Raw genomic sequence first — 27,301 nt, 5'->3', positions numbered from 1 at the left:
CACCAGGAGGTTCGAGGGTTACCGCCCCTTGAGGCACCTAGGACCTTGAGACCACAGCTCCCCGCCGCGGCTTCGGCAATAGAGGCTTTGAACACCGACCACTCTGGTTCAATGTCCCCAACCTCCACAGGAATGCCCGAAAAGCTCCGCCGGAGGTGTGAGTTGAAGGCCTCCTGAACTTGGGCCTCCTCCAGACGTTCCCAGTTCACCCAAACTACACGTTTGGGCTTACCAGGTCTATCCAGAGGCTTCCCCCGCCACTCGACCCAACTCACCACCAGATGGTGATCAGTTGACAACTCCGCCCCTCTCTTTACCCGAGTGTCCAAAACATACGGCCTCAGGTCCGATGATACGATAACGAAATCGATCATGGACGTTCTGCCTAGGGTGCTTTGGTACCACGTACACTTATGAGCATCCTTATGTTCGAACATGGTGTTTATTATGGCCAATCCATGACTAGCACAGAAGTCCAGTAACAAACCACCACTCCGGTTCAGATCAGGGGGGCCGTTCCTCCCAATCACTCCCCTCCAAGTGTCTCCATCATTGCCCACATGTGCGTTGAAGTCTCCCAGCAAGATTAAAGAGTCCCCTTCAGGAGCCCCATACAGGACTCTTTCCAGGGTCTCCAAGAAGGCCGAATACTCTGAACTGCTGTTGGGTGCATAAGCACACAGAACAGTCAGAGTTTTCCCCCCCATAACCCGCAGGCGTAGGGAGGCGACCCTCTCGTCCACTGGGGTAGACTCCAACAACGAAGCACCCAACCGGGGATTTGTGAGTATCCCCACACCCGCCCGGCGCCTCACACCTTGAGCAACTCCGGAGAAGAATAGAGTCCAACCCCTATCCAGAAGTAAGGTTCCAGAGCCGACGCTGTGCGTAGAGGTGAGCCCAACCAGGTCCAACTGGTAACGCTCCACCTCCCGCACAAGCTCCGACTCCTTCCCCCCCAGAGAGGTGACGTTCCACGTCCCCAAAGCCAGCTTCTGTCGCCCGGGTCTGGTCCGTCGAAACCCTCTGCCTTCACTGCCACCCTTCTGGCAGCGCACCCGACCCCATCACTGTTTCCTGTAGGTGGTGGGCCCGCGGGATGGAGAAGCGGAGGTGTTGCCCACGTCACCTTTTCGGGCTGTGCCCGGCCGGGCTCCGTGGCATGCCCGGCCACTAGACGCTCGCCGACGAGTCCTCCTTCTGGGCCTGGCTCCAGAAGGGGACCCCGGACTTCCTCCGGGCCGGGTATCCTCACTTCGTGTGTCGTCTTTCATGAGGTCTTGTGAACCAATCTTAGTCTGGCCCCTTGCCTGAGACCAATTTGCCATGGGAGACCCTACCAGGAACACAAGGTTCCAGACAACACAGCCCCCAGGTTCATCAGGGCACACAAAACTCTCTACCACGGTAAGGTGCTGGTTCTTCAGAGAGGCAGATATATTCATAAAAGATAATAAATTATAATTGTAAAAACATTTTTGGGGGAAAAAGGTAATGTTAAGTGTTTTTCATAATAAAAAAATAAAAAGACTTGCTCATCTTACTGTATATGCTGAATTGGCCTAACAGGAAACCACTGGCCTAACAGCAAATATATATATCCTGTGTTGGCCTCTTCTGTGTGCAACTTTGGGCTGAATGCCATGCATGAAAGGTGCTATATAAATTATTATCACTCTTTCACTCTGAGACTCATAAGGCAGTACTAGATTTAGTAATATTACCATGAATCTAGCCATTTATTTACCATATTTTATTGGAAAACATATCTGCCAACTTCCTCAGTGGAAGCTAGCTGATGGGCTTTCTGTTCGAACCACAGAGACATCTAGAGGTTGTTTTATGCATAACATGTCATAACAGTGTGAGCTGGATTACCAGTGTCCTTTCCTGGTTACTGCGTGGGGTCTGCGAGACAGCGAGATACCGCTGAGAAAAGATTAGGCTGAGTGAGTGTGTTTGTGAGGAGCTCCGTGGATTGGTCCATTTTGACCTGGGTATCGTTACGTCACTATACTCAGGAAGACAACAATGGAAAAAGATAAATCTACAACGAGGCGTTCTGGGGCAGCATAGACAGGTATTTTCTGTGTTAGAGTTTTACTCGCTACAGGGTGTACTTTGAGGGTTTTTGACTCGTTTGCAGAACGTTTACATGCAGAAAAAGCTACATAACACACAAGGGGACGGGTAATAACCGGAAAGGCATAACATGGGACCTTTAAATAAAAATAAATATGAACCATATGATAGGTGTACATACCGTACATGGAAATCCTGCCTCTCAGTAGGAAGTTCACATTTCCCAGTTTGAGATGGTTACTGGAGACTATTAATAGACCCTAACTGTAGGCCTGTCACGATAATTAATTGTGTCGGACGATACATTTTTCTGGAAATTATTGCGATAAACGATAATATTGTCGGCACCGTTTTAAGACCATTTTAGACATAATGATAATATATAATAATAATTCAAGTACATCCTTTCAAACGTAACTTTTTATTGAACATTCAACATTGCAAATGAAATGTGAAATAATTTTAAAATATATAAATTAATAAATAAAACAAATTAATTAAATTATAATAAATTAATTAAATCACACACAACCAAAAAAATTAATGGAAAACAGAGCTCTCTCTTTCATATATATATATATATGAAAGAGAGAGCTCTGTCTGACTGTTGTTTTAAGGAGGTTTTTTTTGCTTGTGAGATAATGTGTGCTCATATTTATTTATATTCATATTTATTATTTTATATATAAATAAATAAATATGAGCACACATTATCTCACAAGCAATATTATTAATTTGGCTGCTACGAGGCTGCACGTGCACACGGAGTGTCCTGACCTGGCTGTGTGTCAGCCCCGCCCCTCATAGCGCGCCTGGCAGCCACAGCGCTCCAGGCTAAAATGCTGGTCACATCTTTATATAAACGGATATTTATCGAGCTCAGAAAAGTTATCGAGTCCATTTTTATTTATCGTACGATAAGTAAATTTATCGATTATCGCGACAGGCCTACCTAACTGTTATGCTGAAAACCAACTAGGAATGGGATTTGGAAAAATGCCTAATTTTGAGTTCTAAAACGATCAGCCCTCCTTCTTGAGAAGCACTTGTAAGGATGGAAGACTACTACTCACACAGAACTCCAGGCACAATTCAAAACAGAGTCCTTCAAAGCTGAGGAACTCAAGTCTAGCTTTAGGGTACTTAAAAAGTTGCTCTCTTTTGCAGCTGCTGGCAGAGGCAAAATTCCCACGTTAAAGGCTGAATTTTCTTTTTTTCTTCAGTGACAGGTTGTTTCAATTTATGTCAAAGGGTTTCTGAAGAACTTCTGTGCAAATACAATACTTTTTAAGATGAGGCAGAAATGTGTTTTGGCATGCTGAGAAAATCTACCAGCTTCAAGATTAATAAAGAAAACTGTTTATGATACGAGCATGTTTAAATCATAAAAGGTCATACGTGCAGAACATTTTCTTGAAGGAAATGATGCATCTGTATCACATCAAAGTGAATTACAGGAATAAATGTCACCATCAAAACAAACACAACATGAGACAAGGCATCGTCCGCTGATTTATGTAATACTTTTTATTTATCAAACTGTATTTGTTTAAAGTTATGTTAATGTTTTAAGTTAATGGTAGTGACATAAAGCACATAGTATTAATGTACATCTTTTATGAGCTGTAATTGTTCTTTTAGCTGAACAACATAATTACCTTTTCATCATGTTTTATGAGATCAGCTGCATGTCACAATATCAGAATCAGAAACTGGTTTATTACCAGGTAGGTTCACACGTACGAGGAATTTGACTTGGTGTCGTGGTGCATACATAAAAGTAAAACAATAATTAAAAACACAGTTGGAGAACTAGAAAAATATTTAAAATTATTAAATAAGATGGTAAAATATAACATTATTTGCATTGCAATGGAATGAAATAAAGGGGAATAAAATATGGAATACACGTCGGCAGCATTAAAAAAAAAGAAAACAGATATTGTTGAACATTGTTGAACATTGTGTGCATTAATGTAATGCATAGAGTCTATGATGTGGCTGAGGTTAAGTGTCAGTGGGGGGGCCTGGCCTTGTTGATGAGGCCGGTAGTGGAGGGGAAGAAACTGTGGCGAGAGGTTTTGCTCCTGATGGAGCGCAGCCTCCTGCCAGAGGGGAGGGGGGTGAACAGTTTGTGTCCAGGGTGGGAGGGGTCGGCCACTATCTTCCCTGCCCACCTCAGGGTCCTGGAGGCGTGCAGGTCATGGAGGGATGGCAGATTACAGCCGATCACCTTCTCTGCAGAGCGGATGACACGCTGATGGCTGCAGCGTACCAGATGATGATGGAGGAGCAAAGGATGGACTAGATGATGGAGGTGTAGAAGTTCACCATCATCGTCTTTGGCAGGTTGAATTTCTTCAGCTGCCTCAGGAAGAACATCCTCTGCTGGGCTTTTTTGATGAGGGAGCAGATGTTCTGCTCCCATTTGAGGTCCTGGGCGATGATGGTTCCCAGGAAGCGGAATGACTCCACAGCAGTTACTGGGGAGTCACACAGAGTGATGGGGGCGGGTGGGGCTGCGTTCTTCCTGAAGTCCACAACCATCTCCACTGTATTAAGAACGTTGAGCTCCAGGTGGTTGTCCCTACACCAGGTCACCAGATTGTCCATCTCCCACCTGTGGGCAGACTCGTCCCCACCAGAGATGAGTCCGATGAGGGTGGTGTCGTCTGCAAACTTCAGAAGCTTGACAGACCTGGGACTGGAGGTACAGCTGTTGGTGTACAGGGAGAAGAGCAGAGGGAAAATAACGCAGCCTTGAGGGGAACCGGTGCTGATGGTCCGGGGGTCAGAGACGTGTTTCCCCAGCCTCACGTGCTGCTTCCTGTCAGACAGGAAGTCTGTGATCCACCTGCTGGTGGAGTCAGGCACGTGCAGCTGGGAGAGCTTGTCCTGCAGCAGAGCCGGGATGATGGAATTGAAGGCGGAGCTGAAGCCCACAAAAAGGATCCTGGCGTTGGTTCCTGCTGTGTCCAGGTACTGGAGGAGGAAGTGAAGGGCCATGTTGACAGTGTCATCTACAGACCTGTTGGCTCTGTAGGTAAACTGCATGGGGTCCAGGAGGGGGTCTGTGATGGATTTGATGTGGGACAGGACAAGGGGCTCAAAGGACTTTACAACCACAGAGGTCAGGCGATGGGTCAGTAGTCATTTAATCCTGTGATCCTTGATGATGGTGGAGGTTTTGAGGCATGCTGGTACGTGGCATGTCTCCAGTGAGGTGTTAAAGATATCAGTAAACACCGGAGACAGCTGATCGGCACAGTGTTTCAGGGTGGAGGGGGAGACATTGTCAGGGCCAGCAGCTTTTCTGGGTCTGAGTTTTTTTAAAAGACTGTTTACATCTCTCTCATTGATAGAGATAATTTGGTCTGTCGGGGGAGGGCAGTGGTGTAGGAGATTGGGACACTGAAGGGGAGGGGGACGTGGAGGTGTGAGACTGAAGCTGTTGGGAGGTGTCATGGGGGATGGTGTCAGGACTGAACTCTTTAGGCGCTTTCACAAAGCAGTACTTTTCCCAGGAATAGTTCCAATAGTTTCTGGGATTTTGCGTTCACACCAAAAATATCTGGAACTTAAGCTTTTTTTTGCGAACCTTTTCACCCCTTTTTAGTCCCTGCTAGAGAGCAGGGACTTTCCTGGGGAGAAAATCTTTCCAATTTCTGATTAGCTGGGCAATTTGCAAACCACGCTATTTGCTAGCATTAGCATTATTAGCATTAGCTAATGGCAACACAAAAGAAAACATGGGAGCGGTGGAGTGATGAGGAGGTGTCGGCCTTCTGGCGATGTACTCGGAAGGCTTCAGTAGAAGCTGCTGGAAGTCCCAGCAGCTTCTACTGAAGCCAGTCCCCAATTCCGGGGACTTCCGGCCGGGGACTTCGGGAGGCAGTATACGCCGTGAAGTTGTTGCGGCCTGCCAGTAAACCCAAAGCAAAAGAAGAAGAAGTGACGTCAGCGGCCCGCTCAGAGACTTATTCCGGTGTGAACGCGATTTACTAGATAGTTCCAGGAAATAAAAGTTCCGGGGAAAAGTTCCGGGAACTATTCCTGGGAAAAGTACTTGGTGTGAAAGCGCCTTTTGTCTTTGTAGCGGCAGTAAAACTAATTCAGGTCATTTGCAAGGCATCGGTCGTTCATGGAGAGTGAGGCTTTTGGCTTGTAGTTTGAGCTTATAAATGATTGTATCCCAATTACTAGTTCTCATAGATTTTTTGCATTGAATTATCTACTGTGTATAAGTTGTGTTTGGCTGCAAGGCCAGTTGAATTTAAATTTGGAATATGCTGGTCACTGAATGTTGAAGGTATTTTAATATTTTACTAATATAATTGGTCCATTTTACCAAACCGGTAGACATCTTAAAGGGGCCCCGTTATGCTCATTTTCTGGTTCATATTTGTATTCTGTTCCTCTACTGTGACATGTTTCCATGCTTTAATTCTCAAAAAGTTCTTTATCTTTCTGCCTGTGCTGCAGCACCTCTTTTCACCCTCTGTCTGAAACCAGAGCCCAGTCTGCTCTGATTGGTTAGTTGCCGGCGCTGTTTTGATTGGTCAACTGCTAAGTGATGCCCTGCCCCTTAGCGATAGCTAATAAAAGCATGAGCTTTACATGGTGATGTCATTATGTTACGAAAGTAAACAAAGTATTCCAATGGATGCGTTTCAGGGAGGTGCAGGGGGGCGGTAGCATTGGAGAGAAACTCCTCTGGAGGGAACACAGGGATTGCAGCCTTAGCAGAACACTTTAAACACCCTATAGGAAAGGAAAAACCCCAAAGAGCACAATAAGCCCCCTCTAAATGACACATGGGTTAGGATATTGCGAGTGTAATCGTACCTGATCTCTGGCAGTCTACATGTTGCATCTGCATGCGGTCCATGCTGGGCCCTGGTTCCTGAAGCTCCTCCTTTTCTAGGTCCCAGTCCAGATCCAGACCTCCAGAGCAGTGCAGACCTTCACCGACCATTGGACCACTCGGGGCGTCACACACCTTCCTGTATGCCATGTAGTGACCTGGATTTCAAATCACACACAGTTTCCAGATATCTTTAATTTCTATACTTTTCCAACCCAGTCTCACGGCATTTTATGTTATAGTCACGAAATGTAATCAATACGATTTCCCCCTTTTTTTCGTGTCACACAGAACGATTTTAAAAGCAATGTAATTGTATTGATAGTATGTTTCGTCCCTGCACCACGTATTTTTGTCCGGTCGGGTCTTGGAAGACCGGAAGCTGTGTGGTTCATAAAAACATTTTCTTACTCAATATCAAGCCACGATCATTGTTTTTATTTTAAATTGTATAATGTCTGACTTTTTTTGCCGTCCGTGAGGAAAATAAATGAGGCTCAGAATAATGAAATCTGTGTTGTTGTTTTTTTAAATGTACTTCTAATTTGTTATTCTTTTCTAACAAAAACACACAATTATCCTTGTTTTTATTTATTTGTTTGATTCTATAATGTCAGGCTTTTTTTGCCATCCGTCAGGAACTGAATTTCAAAATAAAGTCATTAATAATATTATGTATGAAATTATTTTGTCTATTAACTAGAGCGCCGGGTCATATTATGACCGTCTTTTCTATGTTGCTGTGGGGTTTTCGCATCGGTTTGGGGTTTAAAATAGCTTGGGTTCATGTTAATTTACAAACTCTTCAACTAGAACCCTAGTTATATATAAAAACATTTTAGAAGGCCTCACAAAATACTTTAATGTGAATGAATGTGTGCATAACAAAAAACATCCGTCATAAACAATACCGGAAACAAACGTAGGCCTATATATGGGACATTTTGAGCGTCATTGTGATACACCCGCTGAAATGATTATCCAAGATCCTCAGCTATGGTTGAAGCTCGGTAATTGGATGTTTTAGCCCCATGTCTTACGTGATATGAAATCCAAAAACATTTAAAAAACCAACGAAAATAATACTTTATTCCGAGTGTGCTTGCTTTTCTCTATGAAAGTCAGCACATAATGGCATTGTAATAAACGCAGTGGCGTAACTATCGACGGTGCAGCCGGTGCAACGCACCAGGGCCCAGAACCGGCCAGGGGCATGTCATGTGATACCTTGCGTGATGAGCGAACCGTTTAATCAACCTGTACTGTACTGTAGTTCTGTACTGTAAGTTCGGCAGAATTATAAAAAATGTAATAGCTTGCATTTATAATGTACAGCAAACCAAAGCACAAGAGCGGCGCTCAAAAGAGAAAGGACAAGAGAGAGTGTATGCCCATGCGTGTGTGAGCCAAGCGGCAAACTCTGGGGAACAGCCGGGACGCCAATATATGGAAGTGCAACACACTGCAGTTCATACATGGGCCACTAGGGACTGACTGCAGAAAGGAGCAACTTTACAGCAGAAAAAAACATGTTTCTACCCATGGATGCAATAAATATTATTATCGAAATAGTTAGCACCTTCATGATTATGAATCTGTGAGTGAATTGTTTTCTAACACAACCCTTTTATTTATATTAGGTCTTAAAGTTTTTGCATAAATTAGGGCATAGTCACTTTGATGGACATGTACATGCCTCACTGTCAGCTAACAGCAACTTGTCCACTCTGCTAGGCTACAACAATAGAGGCTACAACGTTATTTAGTCATAGTACTGTACTTGACCCTTTAGCTTTAGTCGTGTTCGTGGTGATTGTGCCTTTTAGGAATATTGTTACAAATACCAGACAATTAAAATGTCGAGCTGAATGTACTAACAGAACTTCCAAGAAGTCTAAAATGATAATATTATACATGTTAATCCCGTTCGCAGGTGTTTTTGTGCTTGGTAGCTTAGCTCGTTACTTATTAGCCAGCTAAGGACGTAACCCTTTATACATACATATAGGCCTGTCGCGATAATCGATAAATTAACTTATCGTACGATAAATAAAAATGGACTCGATAACTTTTCTGAGCTCGATAAATTTCCGTTTACATAAAGATGTGACCAGCATTTTAGCCTGGAGCGCTGTGGCTGCCAGGCGCGCTGTGAGGGGCGGGGCTGACACACAGCCAGGTCATGACACTCCGCGTACACGTGCAGCAGCGTAGCAGCCAAATTAATAATATAGCGACAAGCGGGAGACAACGTGTGACTTACTCGCGGGGAATTTAAAGTGAAATGGAATTGGTTACAAAACCTAACTACACATCTCGATTCTCTGGTGTGGCAATATTTTGGATTCAAACCAAATCAACGAGGCGAACCTACGGACTTGAATGAGCCGGGCGGTGTGTCGCATTGGTTTAAAAAAGGTAGCGACAAAAGCAGGCAATACCATGCATTTTAAACCACCTAAAACACAACCACCCCATTCCGTTTTCCCAGCTGGGAGCAAACACGGCAGCTGGAGATGGAGAGCCCCCGCCCGACAATGCAAACATGTTGGTGTTCCTTGCTCGAAAACTTAGAAAAACAGATTTGGATATGGCCTGTTGAGGCATCTGGGTCTTTGACAGTGGACTGTACACTTGAATGTTGTTTTAAGGAGTTTTGTTTTGCTTGTGAGATAATGTGTGCTCATATTTATTTATTTATATATATATATATATGAGAGAGAGAGCTCTGTTTTCCAGCCTGACTCTATTTAATTTATTGTTTTGGTTGTGTGTGATTTAATTAATTTATTATAATTTAATTAATTGGTTTTATTTATTATATATAATTTATATATTTTAATATTATTTCACATTTCATTTGAGATTTTGAATGTTCAATAAAAAGTTATGTTTGAAAGGATTTACTTGAAATATTATTATATATTATCATTATGTCTAAAATGGTCTTAAAACGGTGCCGACAATATTATCGTTTATCGCAATAATTTCCAGAAAGATTTATCGTCCAACACAATTAATTATCGTGACAGGCCTACATACATATACATTTTAGTCTATGATTCAGCCTTGGGTAAGACTTTTATAGTCTATGGCTATGACGCCCATAATGCTAAACGGGAGAAAATGTTAATAGGGGACCCAATTATCCCAGTGGTGGCCGCCGGAGGTAACGGAGCCGCAGGGGGCTAGCTCCAGCCGGCGTCCCGGAGCTAGCCCACTGCGGCTCCGTTAGGTCCGGGCAATGGAGTCCGTCGTTATAACTGGAGATCAAGGAATGCAGCAAAACGCAGACTTGGTTCGCCTGCTGTAGTATTAGCTAAATAAATTATGTTGAACAAGGCTTATTAAGTTGAACATCGCCACAATTGTTCTGCTATATATCGGTACTGATTTTCTTAACGTGTGAATGACAAGCATTAAGAATAACAAAATATAGCTAATTCTCTTGCAGATTGTCTCATTTGATTATGAATGTAACTTTTATATAGGGGAACTACACTGTTAGCAGTAAATTGGTATGCATGTATTTCATGTTAGCTTAGCTTCTTAGCCTGAGCTAGCTCTGTTTACTTCCAGTTCTGAGGCAACAGGTCCCGCCTCGGCTCCGCCTCTTTGCTCTTATTTGGAGCAGGCGGGATTAGACTCTGACGTCGCTGTCAAGCGTTAGTGGCCGACACCGCCTACTAAGGGCTTCTCGGCAACTCTGCAGAATCCTATGGGTGACGTCACGGACACTACTTCCATTTATATATACAATCTATGGTGTGAGCGCATCAACGTGTGCTTATGTTTGGAGCGATGGGGGGGGGGGCCCAAAACAATATTTGCACCGGGGCCAATCATAACCTTGTTACGCCACTGAATACACGGTTCGGCTCTATTAAATATTACACATCTGCAGTAGTTCTTTATTTATAGAGCCCTGATGAGAAGACTTCTGGGCAAACTGGAAGAACTGCCACCAAAACTGAATATGTGACGCGGATCATAAATATAACAGCAATTAAACAACATCTTTAATTTATTTTCACACAATACGTCTCCTGCAACATCAATACTAATTCGGCTGACTTTTTATATTTGATCCAAACCTTCTGTAAACTATAACACTTTGTTTTTTAAGTATAACACAATACTTTCAAGTACATTCAGAACATTGGAAACCCTGACTATTAGAAAACATCTCTCTGTTGCTTCAGAGGCCATAACAGACTTTGTTGATTTACCAACAGTTGATTTAAAAAATCTAATACATTTCAGTCCAACTCTCTCAATAACCTTGGCCAAAACAATAAACAGTTCAACATAAAGTGCCAGTTGCACCAACAACATAATAAATAGTTCAACATAAAGTGTACTGTACCATTTAAATTAAAATAAAAAAGTGCCAGTGATTGACCTCAATCCCTCCTATTCTTCCAATATCCTGATGAAAAATAAAATCTCTGTTGCATAGGCCACTGTTTGATCAACGCGAATTGGGTGTGGGTCCTTGTACTCCGAGTCGGGCTAACGTCCACGCTAGCTTCCACGCTAGCTGCTATAGGTTTTGCATTGAGGTGATACTTGAGGCTTGATGTGCAATATGATATGCAAATTCCTTTTTGCATAATTTGCAAACAACCGTGCTCTTATCGAAGCTTCCATCCGTCCGTTTTTTAAAACAAAATGTCCCATCCACGGGGCGAACCAAAGCGGTCTCATCAGCTTGTTCGTTCATGTTTGACTATTGTTCACTGTGGTTTGTTGTTGTTTGAAGTCATGAACGTTAGTTGGTGCTCCAGTATAATCGGTACCCCTGAAACTCATCCAGTGAGAAACGTTCCGCGGTGCAAAAATAAGTGCGATTAAAATGCGTGAATTTTTTTAACGCGTTAATTTTTGTGTAATTAATTAATCTTAATTAACGCGTTAAAGTCCCGGCCCTAGATGTTATACATACATAAGTGTCCTAAACTAATAATACAAAGTTATTATGGCATTGTATGCTGTGTGTACCTTATTTGTAATATCTTCAGAAACTACCTTTCCAACTCCTCAACAGTTGCCTGTCTTTGAATGTTACTGGTGTACACAGGTTCATGGTACAATGCATAAGCTTCAAATCGAGAGAGATTGGGCCTCACACCTCAAACTGTATTTTTCTTAAAAAGTTCTGTTTTAATTTCACAATAAAGTTAATAGTAATATTATGTTTTATTAACTAGGCCACTGGGTCATGTTAAGACTATATTTTCTGTCGGTTTGGTGTTAAAAATATCAAAACAATATGTGTGGATAACAAAATACATCCGTCATAAACTAAACTGGAAACTTATACTGGAAAGTATAATTTATTGTGTTAACACTGTAAACTGGACACCAGCACATTATTGCATTTTGTTTGTTGAATGTGTTTGATGAAAAAAATATTATGAGTACATACACGATAGGGGGAAAGTAGAAGGTCAATGATAGAAATATAGAATAGAAAATATCAAGAAGATACTGTAAATGATCTCTACAATAAAACAGTGTAGTGCCGGATGTACAAAGATATTAATAGGAGGATGTGCAAAACAGACAAACTAATTAACCTTTATTTAAACATTAAAGAATACTTTAGGTTAAGGTCTTCTTTTAAATAAGAGAGGTTAGGGTTAGGTTTAACCTAACCTAACCCCCCTAACCCTAACCCTTGACCACATCACTCCCGTCCTCCAGAACCTCCACTGGCTCCCCGTCCGTCAAAGAATCAACTTCAAAGTCCTCCTGATTACTCACAAAGCCCTCAAAAATCAGGCCCCCCCCTACCTCACAGACCTGCTGCACCACCACACCCCTTCCCGCTGCCTCCGCTCATCAGAAGCCAAGCTCCTATCCATCCCCACCCACATCAATCACCGGACCTGGGGGGACAGAGCCTTCTCCATCGCTGCCCCCTCCCTCTGAAACTCACTCCGACAACCCATCAGAGACTGCTCTGACCTCACCACCTTCAAAAAACTCACAAAAACTCGCCTCTTCAATCTGGCTTTTAATGTGCGATTGTTTTTGTATTATTTGACTTTAACTTTAACTATATATTTATTTGTTGTTCCTTTCTTTTCTTTTCTTTTCACTATATATGTACAGCGTCTGTAAAAGCGCTAATAAAATAAATCTATTATTATTATTATTATTATTTAATAAGAAAAAAGCTTTGGGGGTATCTACAGATAAATATTAAGCTGGACAAAGTACTGTACTTAACGTCTAATATATTACATAGTTTGTTTTGGGACTTGACAATCAATTTTCCTGCAATGTTAACTATGTTGAAGCACTTATTTTAACTGATGTTATACATATTAATTATACTCTTATAAGATGTATGTAGATAGTATAAGAAATGTGCAGAATATGACAGTTTAATGGTGGAGGGATATACACATATTGATAGATGTCTTGTAATAAACTGTTGAGGAACCGGTGACCCAAGTTTTTCATTCATTGCATACTACACCGTAGTTGCAGGGGCGCGGGAAGGGGGGTGCTGAGGGCGCTGCAGCACCCCATAGCGGCAGGCGGGTGGAGTGGAGCTCCCCTGTCTGCACATTTATTTTATTTTTACTTTATATATATTTATTTCATTTAATTGTGCCTGAGATTATATTTTATATGATATGTTATTAATCAAATGATAATTTAAAACTGTATAATAAAAATTTTTGCTTCAAGGAAGACAAATAAAAAAGATGTGGAAAAAAGTTTTTTTGCTAATTGTTGCACGACAACACAAGTAACTGACATGGCGCAAAAACGTATCTCAGAATTTGTTCTCTCTATAAACGCTAAATCTGCTAAATCAAGTGCATAATCTGTTTATGTATCAATATCATGTTTGTGGTATTTTAATTATTATTTTATAGGGGTGTAACGGTATCTGTATTCGTCACGGTTCGGACATCACGGTTCGGACGTCACGGTTCGGTACATGCAGTCACACGACGAATACGCCTTTTTATTTTATGAGTGCGAGAAAATTCTTTCATTCAAGGCAGTATCCACTACACTATATATAATCCAGGGGGCGGTATTGCGCCTAAAAGCTGTTTGCCAGCCGCCCTTAAACAACAAATGAAGAATAAAAGACAACAAATCGAACAAAATATGTTTTTCAACGGCTATGCTGCGCCCTTATTCAATAGTAGAGGAGTCGACCCCGGCCATTATTGATTGTGATTGAAAATGATTTTTATTATTTATATTTTCAAGACATTATTTTTAGTTTTACAGCTTATCGAACCTTTTTGTTTGTCAGCCATTATAGATAATATGGCCAACTGAGTGTGTGTGGTACTGTTTGTTTTTCACTGTGTAATAAAGTTAATTATTAAAAATGTAAGAGTTCCTTATTTTTAAAACTGAAACTTGCACTACTGTTCAAAATAAATAAAAAAAACCTGGAATTATGCATTTGGGACTTTTTTTTGCTTTTTCTTCTTGTACTGAACCCGTACCGAACCGTGACCCCAAAACCGAGGTACATACCGAACTGTGAATTCTGTGAACCGTTACACCCCTATTATTTTATGCTTATAACTGCTGCAGCCGTGCATAATCTGTATAATATTACATTAATATACATAGTCATAATCTCTCAGCAGAGAACTGGAGGAGACTTGACGTCAGCTGGCTCGTGAGAAAAGCCTCACAAAGAGGTTCCAGAACCAGGAACAGGAAACATGCAGGCAAATGGAGGAAGCTAAACAGAAGCTAGCCCGTAAGGTGAAATGGAATGAATTGTCCATCACCCAAGTACGGGCAAGCACAATGCCACAAAAATAATAAACGCATCGACCACTGACATATTGCAAACTGACATATTGCAAAACTGACATATTGCAAAACAACCACTGACACAGGAAAAACAACGGCATCAGATCTATCTTAAAACTAAAAATAGCAATAGTAGGCCTCGGGACTGTACATGGTCTTTTCTGGGACATGCTGCTCCTCAGCCAGGTTTTAAGGCGTCTGAGTGTGGAGAAACTTCGCTCCGAGGATGCAACTGATATAGGAAGGCACATGCAGAGTTTAATTAGCCTCTCTGCTTCTCCAAAAAGAGATCTTGTCTGAGGATGAAGTTCTGACAGACCTGATGCAACCTCTTGTACTGTCTTGTGAACAGTCTCTTTAAAGGCACTTCCCAACATCTGGAGCTGCAGTTGCAGTCGGCCTAGGTCAAACCCCGTGGGTAATTTCAAAGCCTCTGCGTCCAGTACCGCAACCGGCTTTCCGTTTGCTGCGTCAATTGCGATCTTCTCCCTGAATGCCGCTACTCTCATCCCATCCTGGTCGAATCTCCTGCTGAGCTCAGAGTGAACCAGATCCACAGCCTCGTAAAATTCAGTCCTCCATCTGACATCATACGTTGCCTGTTGCAGAGATTCAGCCTCTCTGGTTTGACGATACCGGGCAGGTGTTTTGCTTACCCTCACCCTGTATTCATTTTCATCAGGCATCTTTAGGCCGTACCGGGTAGCACTCTCTTTCACTTCGTTGATCATACCGGCCACACCATCAACTCGCAGGGCACTAACGCGGTCCATCAAAAGGTTAACACACTCAATGGCACCGAGTGCACTTGCCTTTTTGCTCTGCAGGGTTTTCACGACAGCCTCACAAAGGCCAAATAGCGCTTCACATGCGCGGAGGCTGAAAAGAGTTTTGCCTTTGAGGGCCTGTTTGTGAAGCCCGGCAACTTTGGCCCTGGTATCCCCTCTCACACTGCTGTCCTCCTTCAAACTCTCCAGTGTTGCCAGTAAGACAGAGTATGATGCGCAACAGCGTTGAATTGCTTTGGTGCGCACACACCATCGCGTTGGGCATAGCCAGAATGTTAACAATGACGTCTTCACAGCCAAATAGTGATTCAAACAATTGCTTGCGTTTCACAGCAACACTCTGCACAAAATTGAGTCCTTCTGCAATCAGGTTTACCTCACGTGCAACTTCCTGGAGTACAAGATCCAGGGCGTGATTGCAACAGTGTACATACAGTGAGTGTGGGCTCGCTTCTTTCAGCCGGGCCTGAACACCGGACAAACGGCCTGACATATTGGCGGCACCATCAAAGCAATACCCCTGTAGATGAGCAATAGGAATGTTCAGTCTCAGTAGAATGTCTTTCAAACAGGTAAAAAGTGTCTCTGCTGTAGTGTCTGGGCAGTTGTAAAATCCTAAAAAGTCACATTGTGTCTCCAGATCCTTGTCCACATACTGGAGGCAGCAGGAAAACTGTTCGTCAGTGCTGATATCGGTTGTACCATCAGCTGTTAGTCCGTAAAATTCACTGACAGACGCACGGGAAACTATTGTCCTTTGAACAGAATGCGCAAATTGGGAGATAATCTCATTTTGTATGGTGTTGCTGACCCAGTTGTCCCGCCTCATAACGCATTCTCTTTCCTTGTGTAAATTATATGTCCTTTCCAACATCAACTCGTAGAGAATGCCGTCGCGCATTGTGTCTCCTCTAAATGGCAATCCCTTTCTTCCAAGAAAGGAAATCGAACGGAACAAAATCTCCAGGACATTTCTTGCCGTCTGTTGTCTTTTAACTACACCATCTGAAAGGAGTGCAGTTATTGGAGTTTGCTGTAATCCAGAAAGTTTCCTGATTTCCTCTGTGTGTATAGGTGATTTCTCGTGCAAACTGAATTTAGCAGTTGCTTTTTGCCAGTTGGAAAATCCCCTCCCCACAAAAAACGTATCACCATGGTCTGACTCTGAAGATATTAGTTTTTTCTGCACAGCCTGGAGGCATGCAAAACAAAAAACACTACCAGTCTCTATACTGTAGGCAAGCCATCTCCACTTATCAAACCAGCCGGGTTGAAAAGAACGGGAAAAGTTTTCCTTTCCGAAATGCCTACCAGGGAAAACGTGGTTACGAGGCTGGCACGACGGATGCGTTAAAGTTGCAGCAGCCTCACTTGGTTTGGAGCCGTTGGCATTAGCTCCCCCCTCTCCTCTTCGCACTTGGCTGCTAGCGCTAGTGCTAGCGCTAGCTTCATTCTCTCTTTGGCAGCTGTCAACGACTTCAACAGTGTTAAGGACGTTCTCTTTTGGCAAAGAGTTTCCCGAGGTACTTGGGCTTGAGCTATTGCTTGGCATGCTGTCCGAGGTTGTGTTGCAATCAATTTTACATCTTTTTGAAGGATTCGAAAAGAAATCTAATATTCGCTTTTGTGCCGCCATTATAGTATGTCCGTCCTGTTACTGTACTTGTACTGTACTTAACTTGTCTGTATGTGCTTGACGTCATTTCCGACCAGACTCAAAATGTGTAAAATAAGATCTTCATTTTTTAAACCACATCCTATCATTTAAATATTGTCAGTATATGAACATAACCAAAACAATTGAATGAAACTGTTTTTGTATTATTAATATATTTTTATTATTTTTTATTTAATCTTGTGGAAGTGCAAATTCCCTGTCCTCCACCGGGGGGTGCTGCAGCACCCTCAGCACCCCTACTTCCCACGGCCCTGTGTGTGTCAGTGTGTGGGTGTTTGTGTGGTTTCGGTCTGGAGATCAGCTGTATAAAACCTCCCAGCTTGTGTTTTGGTTTAACTGTCCCTCTAACTTGCTTCATAATTAAAAACGCACCCAATCTATTACTGCTTGGGGTAAAAATAAATAGGTAAAGGAAAAATCAGCTAAATAAAATCAATTGGCTTGAAAATGCAGTTGGAGTTAAAGGTTGTTATTCAGTGAATATTGTTCATCTTACAGAGAGGTTTACTTCAGGTTTAAACAAAAGGAGTAATAAGCAAGTTGTTAAGCCACAGCTAATAACAAGTGGATACCATGAAAAAAAGGATTTAAAAAATAAAGATATTTATTCAATCCCACTTCATTACATTTGTCCCTTGTTTTATTTCATGTAGTGGATACTGTATTGTATCTGCAACATTATCTTTTTTTGGAACATTTGGTTTAAAGGCTAGGAATGTAGGCTTGTGAGCAAAAGGTATTTGGTTCCACCACTGGACTGTGGGGATCAATTTGGAAAAGTGCTAAGAAGTGCTGGTGGTCCATCGTTACCACCACTGTGTTGCCCTTGAGCAAGCCCTTTAAGCCCATCCACTCCAGTGGAGTGACATCTTAACTTTGGCTCTTGTAAAAAAAAAAAGTTTTCTCTCTCTGAAACATTATTTAGCAGTATAAATAAATACATTTTATTTGTAAAAGTGATTATTTAAATGATTGTGCTTATTTAGGTCAAAAAGTGCCAAAATGCACTTTCTCTAAGTGCCCAAGAACAGCAAATGTAAAGCTTTCTCAATAAACTAAACATTTAAATATACACATATATGTTTATATTCTTTTCTCCATGTTTTAATGTCTCTAGTTGAGTTGGGTGATTTTCCAGAATCTGATGAACCATTAAAACCAATATTCATGCTATAGTTGGAAAGACGGGATAGACCGGTTCAAATCCAGTTTTGGACAGTCTGCCGTGGTTCCATCCCATTTCAAAGTGCTGTTCGATGCTCGGCGTAACCCTCGGCGCACACTCAAACATCCAAATACAGAGCTTGAGGACTATCACGGGGTTTGTCAAGTGAAGCGGAGAGAATACTTACTTCCGGCTGTAAAATTCTCTATTGCAACTACTATGAGCTGCTCCGACCCTCGGTCCTGACGGACTCCAACTTGTGTTTATTAAAAAAAAAAAAACACAAGGATAATTATGTGTTATTGTTGAGTAAATAACAGTGTGTGGTTTAGAAAAGAATACAAAATTAAAAGGAAAAAACGATGACACAATACAGATTTCAGTATTCTGAGCCCCTACTCTCCCCATAACTGACAGCAACAAAAGTCCTACATTATTCAATTAAAATAAAGAAGTAAAAACAATTTGTGTGGCTTGATATTGAGTAAGAAAAAGGTTGATAAACGCTGTGAGAATGGATCTGCGGGTAGCATTCGCTCACGATCTCAAGTCGTCTACAACATACGTTTAGGGAGCTCTAGAAGCCTATGGACATCCCGGAAAGTTGAAAATGTACGCTAAGGGCCGCCCCCTTGCGTTGGAAAAAGCCGACACAGGGGACCTTGACATAACGTCAACATAGGCCGACCTGGGAGTGATGATGTGTTGATGAAAACAGTTACAAAAATGTATAACAGCTAAGAAAATACAAAAACAGAACACACTAGTTAAATTAAAGTTACAGGTAAAGGTACATATTTGATTTGTGGTTAAGAAAAATACGTTATAAAATAAGCAAATTATCAATTAATCTTTGTATTTGTTTGAGAAAATAATCTTTGAGGGATCTGTGAACTCTTTAAAGGGCCCTATTATGTTTTTTGGAGTTTCCCTTTCCTGTAGTGTGTTGTATAGGTAAGTGTGCATGTAAATGGTCTGCAAATCCTAAAATCTCAAAGTTCCTTACAGAGGGAGTTTATCTCCCAAATATTTGTTCGAATCAAATATATTTTATCCTGTTTTTGCGCAAAGACTCTAAGTATTTACACCACTACACAAGCTTATTATACTTACTGTTAACACTGAAGATTGTCTATTGGACATTTTACAATTCTAAATAATTTCATATCTGAATAAGTCCAAGATGTCTGAGCGGTCGCTGAATTGTCCTTGTTTAGCCTCTTTTGTTATAAAAAGCAGACCAAAAAGAGATTGAGTTTAAGGACGAAGGGGATAAAGGCATACATAGACGGAGACAATTAGAGGAAGTGTCCTGGAGCAACACACTCTCACTCCATAATCGTCCAGGAGCGACGTTTGGTCAGGGTCCCGTGGCGTGCAGTTGTGACGCTCCTTCATAAAGGGACGCAAATAGCTTTCAACTGATTGCAATGTATTCCCATCTGCGGCGGGATTTGACGCTCAGGGAAGCACGGCATTCGTTTGTGTCGGCTGCCTTTAAAGGCAATGTGAGCGTCCATCCCCATTGGATAACGGAGAATTGTACACCCGGAAGTAAGTATTCCCCTTACTGTCGATTGATTTTACAGTGATATCTGCACTACTCATCGACTAAAAAACACCAGATTATCCTTGTTAATTACACAACATTGATTGGTTTAAATTGTGTGCAATGCTTTTGTATTTTTCCCCTTCCATCCGGACACAAATATTTTTTCGGAGTAAAGGAGGGCAGAAGACACTACACTACCCAGAATCCCCAGCTATCGTTCAGGACTACACCATGTGCTCTGTTTGACAAACCCCGTGATTAGTACTCAAGCTCTGTGATTGGTTGACCTCCAACTGCATTCCATATGAAAAAAAAACGTTTCGTAAAAGATAAAATCATACTTTATTCAGCAGTGCTTGCTTTACTCTTTGAAAGTAATCACATGAATGCATTGTAATAAATGGTTCGACTGCATTAAATATGTCACACATCTGTCGTAGTTCTTTATTTTTATTTATCTACAGAGATCGGGCTCAGAATAGACCGGAAACTATTATTTTACCGTTCAGTTTGAATTTCACAATAAAGTTAGTAGTAATATTTTGTTTTGATATTATTGTTTTTTATTCACTACTAGACTGCTGGGTCATGTTAAGACCATCTTTTCTGTGTTGCTGTGGGTTTTTTCCATCGCTTTTGTGTTACAAATATCAAAACAATAACTAAATATATCCGTCGTAAACTAAACCAGAAACAGCAGTATATTTTATTTTGTTAACACTGGAAACTTGACAGCTTTTTAACCCAAACCACCTACTGGTTAAAGCACATTATTACACGTTTAGAGTAATACAATGCAGGTAGATTGTGTTGCTTTTTAATGACTGTTTAAAATGCCTTTTTCTTAATGTCTTTTATTATTATTAACTACTTGTTACTTGTTGCTAGGGACGCTGCTATCGATATTGTGTTTCGCAACATGTTCAATACAGGGAGTTGTAGTTTTAAAAGACGTTTTCGTATTTCCCATAATAAGAAGTTGCCAGTATACTGTGTACATCCCTGGAGGTTTAGGGGATAGGAAACACTCAAATTTAAAACAAATAATTAATAAATGGGTGCAAATTGCTTGTGCCCATAATGGGCAGCATTAATATATATACTCACATGCCAGCTAAGGTCAGAAGAGCTTTATTTAACAGATGGTCTTATGTTTGTGACCCCTCCTGTTGTTAATTGATAACATTACATCACATTAATTGATAAGCCTAAAACATGCACTTGTCAAGGTTCAGAGGCAAATTTTGCAAATATGGCAGTAGCCATCGATCATCTTAAGATAAGATATACTTTATTGATCCCAAGTTGGAAACATTTGCGTTACATCAGCATGTGTAACAGTTGTAAATATGCCGCGGTGTTTATTTGTAAATCATTTAGTATAATCACACAAATTCTGTGTTTTATATTTAATAATTCTGTGTTCTTTATTTATTGATTGTTCAATACCTGACAAGGCCGGAGATGAAAAACTTGGGTCGCAGATTCCTCAACAGTGCATCACAAGACTATCAATATTTGTGTATACCTCCACCATTAAACTGTCATATTCTGCACATTTCTTATACTATCTACATACATCTTATATAAGAGTATAATACTTATGTATAATATCAGTTAAAATAAGTGCTTCAACATAGTTAACATTGCTGGAGGTATACACAAAGTTTTTCATTCATTGCATAACTACACCGTTTGTGTATATATGTCAATAAACCTTATAAAATCTTAAAATCTTGAAAGGGATGTGCAAAATAGTCATTATATAAAGTCATTAATGAACTATTAGTCGAGAATAACGAGTAATGAATATACTTTATAGGGATCCTATTAATATCTAATAATAAAAATAATGAAATTCAATAACATGCTTTAACCACCAGGTGTCCCTTTCTATCAGCTGTGTACCGTTATGGTGTAAATACACCCTATCTAACAATTGGATCAAATATAAAAGTCAGCCGAAGTAGTGTTGATCCTGCAAAGAGACGTATTGTGTGAAAAGAAATGTAAGATGTTGTTTAATCGCTGATATATTTATGATCCACGTCACGTTTTCAGTGTTGGCGGCAGTTCCTCATGTTTGTCTAGAAGTCTTCTCATCAGGGCTCTATAAATAGAGAACTACGGCAGATATGTAATATTTAAAGAGCATCTTGCAGGTTTTTATTTTTTCTACATTTATGCTTAAACTTGCTTGAAAATTACAATTAAAAAAGTGAATGCAGGATTTGATATGTTTTACGAGACATAAGGGCAGGAATTCAGAGGGAAAGGAGCAATTTTGAGCTCTGCTCTTAAAAACGGCTTTTTTTTAAGGTCATACGTCAAACGCGTCATATTACATCACACAGGGGACACATCTCCGCTTTCTGACCGCGGGTATAGTAGAGTTGCGTCGAGTAGAGCGGTTGTGTTTTAAGGAGCTGGTATTTTTCTGTAGTTTTACATTGTATTTCACCATTTGTAATCATGGTGCAGTATTGTGTTTGTGCAGGTTGCACAAATACCAGCCTGTCAGGACATCGAGTCTGCAGTAAAAAGGACTGGAGCTAGCGTTCGTTCCTGGGTGCGTTGTGCATCCACCTCCCTGCAGCACATACTCTCCACAGCTTTATCAGGAAACCGTATTACTTCTCTCTCCCCCCCCCCCCCCCCCCCCCCCTTCGCTGCTCTCTCTCTCTCTCCCCTCCGGTACACGGCACCGTAAGCCGTAGTGTGGAGTTGCATTAGGTAACGCTGTGGTGGCTGTACTGCTCCAGCCGTCTCCTTTGTGTTTGTTTGTTTCCCCCTGTCTGTTTTGTTTGTGTGTGCGTGGTGGCTGTCACTCCTGGCTCTCGGCTCAACCTCAACTCACCTGCTGCAATCAGCTGTGCATCCTCCCCGACTACACACCTGCTTTCCATCAAGCCATTTACAACAACATATCAACGGAGGCTCCACAACCTTTCTCCGACAGATCGTCAAGTATCAGCCGTATCTCGCGTCTCTCCTCCGGTACACAGCACCGTAGTGTGGAGTTGCATTAGGTAACGCGAGATACGGCTGATACTTGCGCATTAGTTTCTGTTATGGATCAGTATCAACAGTCCTGCCAGTAACGTTACTATATTATCAATGCTACTTTAGTTATAGCCTGATATATGATAGCTAACTTTACAATGTTGTGATGTGACGTTAGCTAACATCCTGTAGCTAACGCCGGTCACTCACCAAGATAGCTGCCCAGTTCTCCACTGGTTCTCCTCGCACCACAGCTCAATTTCTCTCCGATGGCTGTTATTTATTCTAATCCTTGGCTGCTCCTGGTCTCTTGGACGCCTAGCAGGCTCATAATTATAAGGTTGTGGTCCGTCATATGCATTCGAATATTCATGTTCAACTTCTTCTGTGTCTTCTGTGTCTAAACTAGCATTGGGATCCATGTTTATTAATACGTTACACCGGCCGCTCTCCCCCTTGAGTCCCCCGTGTTACCTCACACGCGGGAGGTCACGTGCCGAGGCTTTTTTATGCGGAAGTGAACATTTCTTACAAAAACGACGCCAGATGTCACTGTAGTGCAGGGGTCGGCAACCTTTTTCATATGAAGTGCCATTTAAAAAAAAATGTTTATCAGCGTGCCAACGATCAAGAATTATCAACAGGGGGGGGGGGGGGGGGGTTGAGGAGCTTGACGCTCGTCAACTATCAGCCCCGCTGCGGGGAAGCAGTGTGTGGACATCATGTCGGCGCAACTTACATGATGTCGAATTTAACAAACACATTTAAACAATTGGTTTAAACGGCATAATAATAAGGGCGATCGTCCGTTCTGTGATTTTCCACAGCACACATGTTATGATATTAGGTTCATGCAGAGTGAGATGAGGTCGCTGTCCCTTTAAGAGAGAGAGAGAGAGAGAGAGAGGGGGGTGTGGCTTGTGCATGTGTGTTTGTGGATGGTAGAGCGACAGTGAGGGAACGTGTATGTTTCTGGAAGTGAAACGAGGCAGCAGAAAAACAGAGGTGTGTCTGTGATGTATTTTGTGAAACAGAAGAACAGCTAAATAAATGCAACGGCTTCCCAAGAAGAGCTCGCCTCTCTCCAGTCATTTAAGCTAAAGTTGGTTATTGAATCTGAAGCTTGTTGCTTCTGCCCTCCTCGACTACGGTCTGGGAGCCGACAGGAAAGTTCAACACACAGTTGGCCAGTCCGCCCCTTTGTAGCATATTATTTCGATGAGAGATGAGCAGATCGCCACTGGGCTTTCAACTAAAGACACAGCCACGCAAAAACTGCGGCATTTGTACAGCTCCTTATGGGTACTGCAATTAGTGAAGTGCTTTCCCTCCGTGGTGAAACGATCAGCACTGCACCACAGAGGAAAGCGGCAGAAAGTCACCTGGAGTTAAAGAGAGCGGGGCTGTGTTACGTGCATGGCTTCCTTCTGCAGGTAACGGGGAGACGCGCTCTGGCGGAGGTCTTGTTCAGGATCCGAAAATACAATTTAAATATTTTTGCACACTTATTCCACTTATTCCTAGTGTGCCACTGGTTACGGTGCCGCGTGCCAATGCTGGCACGCGTGCCAGGGGTTGCCGACCCCTGCTGTAGTGTATATTTCTGTATATGTTTTTGAAAATCTAGTGTATTCATCATTTTCCTACACATTTATTCACAGGTGTCTTTAACCTGGAAGTTGCTCTTTAATGCAGCCGAACCGTGTATTACAATGCCGTTATGTGATGACTTTCAAAGAGAAAAGCAAGCACACTCGGAATAAAGTATTATTTTATTTTTTTTAAATGTTTTCGGTCTATTTGTTAATGACGATGTGATGTGAGATGTGAGACTGGAATTGCACAGGGGAAAATAATGTAACTTTAGACGCGGATTTTGTTAAACTAATACGATTGCGCTGTGGACCAACACATTGACGGGGAAGGGGGTAGCAATAAAGATAACACCATTAAACAGTTACACAACATAACAGACATAATATCAATAGCAGCGTCCCTAGCAACCACCTTGGTAACAATGAAAACGTTCTATGGAAGCAATTTCCTGAAGTAATCTTCGTAATAACTAGCAAACTAAAGATCATGTAAATCCACTGCACCACATAATCTGAAATAACAACTCATATTTCTCGCATCAAATGACATCAAAACGCATTTTAATGGCCAAACTAACTTTAAAATAGGCATTTTCCACCGAGAATAATACGAAGTTCGGCCATGTTTTTTTTTCTGCAGGGAGAAATTTGAAGATCACGTGACATAGACGCCAGCCATTGGAATGAATGGTGAAAAAAAAACGGGGTTTGTCAGAGCACAAGGTGTAGGGTTATGGCTAGAAAGGATCCGTCTAGTGTAAAACTCTCGCGAGAGTTTGCAATAATGCTGAATGTTTACGTTTGGCAGGCAGCCTTTCAGTTACAGTCGTTAACATCAGTTGGCCACAGCAAATGATGGTGAGAAGCTAAACTATCTATTAATTATGTCAATAGCAGGGAGTGTGATTGTTGAAATAGGGTGTTAGCGGTCTTGCTGGTGTTCAAAGAAGAATGACAACACTGTAGATCACCAACACTATGGTTTATTTTTTATTCACAGGCAAGTCAACGTTGTCGCAGTAAAAGTCCCAAGATAGCTCCTGGTGCAATATAATGTTCCCTTTCAGTGTTTTACTATTATCCTGCTGCATTAATGTGTATGTTGCATGTTACTGCTGTAGAAGTGTTTCCGAGCCGCTCCAACGAGAGTTACAACGAGAACGTGACGTCATATTTACACTAGACGGATCCTTTCTAGCCATAACCAAGGTGTAGTCCTAAACGATAGCTGGGGATTTGGGTAGTGTAGTGTCTTCTGTCATCCTTTACTCCGAAAAAAATATTTGTTTCTCCAAATCGAAGGGGAAAAAATGCAAAAGCATTGCACACAATTTAAACCAATCAATGTTGTGTAATTAACAAGGATAATCTGGTGTTTTTTAGTCAATGAGTAGTGCAGATATCACTGTAAAATCAATCGACAGTAAGGGGAATACTTACTTCCGGGTGTACAATTCTCCATTATCCAATGGGAATGGACGCTCATATTGCCTTTAAGGGCAGCCGACACAAACGAATGCCCTGCTTCCATGATGAGCGTCAAATCCCGCCGCATATGGGAATACATTGCAATCAGTTGAAAGCTATTTGCGTCCCTTTATGAAGCTGAAGGAGCCTAGGAGCGTCACAACTGCACGCCACAGGACCCTGACCAAACGTCGCTCCTGGACGATTATGGAGTGAGAGTGTGTTGCCTGGAGAGGGTGGACCATAGACACATTGAGGAGGGAAAAGCCACATAGGCAATGGCTGCGACTCAAAGCAAAAGTGTTGAAAACAGGAAGGCAGCAGAGTGTTTATAGATGAAGGGGAGAGGGTAAAAAGCAGAGGGAAGAGGTCTGGGAGTTCCCTGGCATCAATCTTGAATGCTTCACCACACTTTCATTACTTCTAGCTCAATGCAGATGAAGGATCCTCTCAGTAAAAGGGAACAAAAGTTCATTTAACTGCTGACCTCCCGTTACAGCCACACACTGCAGTGGGCTTTCTGCCTGATGCATATCTCCAGGGGAGAAAGACATCCTTGCAATGAAACACTTTATGTTGTTTTATAAAATTGTTTTTTGCTAGTTAGATTCAAAGATGACTCAATGCCTTATGCCAAATAAGACCCACTGCCTTTTTACACTACCTCCCTGTTGTTTCAGGGCACATTCATGCATTCATAGGCAGTGATGGAAAGTAACTAAAGTAAAGTATATTCACGATAAGTATTTAAGTGCTACGTTAAAGCACTTTATTTGAATATCTCCATTTAATGCTGCAGTACTTCATACTTCTACTCAACTACATTTAAAAGGTAATTATGTACTTTTACTCTACTACATTCATTTAGTAGCTTTAGTTACTTTTCAGATTAATATTCTGCAATAAAAAAAACATGTGATACACTTTTTACATTATGTATAATATTAAACCATAACAAAACGTTAAAAGACATTTGTAAACAGGTATACTTTGTGTATCAGAACTTTGTCTGTCTTCAACAGTAAAAGTTCATTTTTCTGCAGAATGAGTAACTCTGATACTGTACGTATATTTTCAATGTTGGACTTCTACTTGAAATTGAGTGTTTTGAAATGAATGTATTAGTAATTTTACTTAAAGTGGACCTATCATGATATTTCAATAATATATTGTAGGGCCATACCTATATAAAACATGTCTGTGAAGTTTTTTTTTTTGGAAAATACCAAACAGATCATGCATTTTAGCAGTGGCGAAACCGTGTCTATCACAACTGGACCTTCTGTAGACACACACACACCCCC

The 27,301-nt window shown here is 41.5% G+C and overlaps 1 protein-coding gene across 1 annotated transcript in view; it reads right to left on the bottom strand.

Annotated features, from left to right (window-relative positions):
- The window catches only part of naaladl2 (N-acetylated alpha-linked acidic dipeptidase like 2), a 1,042,014-nt gene that overhangs the window by 687,027 nt on the left and 327,686 nt on the right, over positions 1–27,301 (bottom strand). Inside the window, exon 3 of the mRNA XM_079650093.1 lies at positions 6,928–7,104. Coding sequence (XP_079506219.1) covers positions 6,928–7,096 — 169 coding nt within the window. The 5' untranslated portion in view covers positions 7,097–7,104. The remainder of the gene's footprint in view (positions 1–6,927; positions 7,105–27,301) is intronic.

Source organism: Notothenia rossii (genome assembly GCF_949606895.1).
Source record: "Notothenia rossii genome assembly, chromosome: 1".
Lineage (NCBI taxonomy): Eukaryota > Metazoa > Chordata > Actinopteri > Perciformes > Nototheniidae > Notothenia > Notothenia rossii.
Note: the sequence above shows the minus strand (reverse complement) of the source record. Positions and strands in the feature narration are given on the sequence as shown.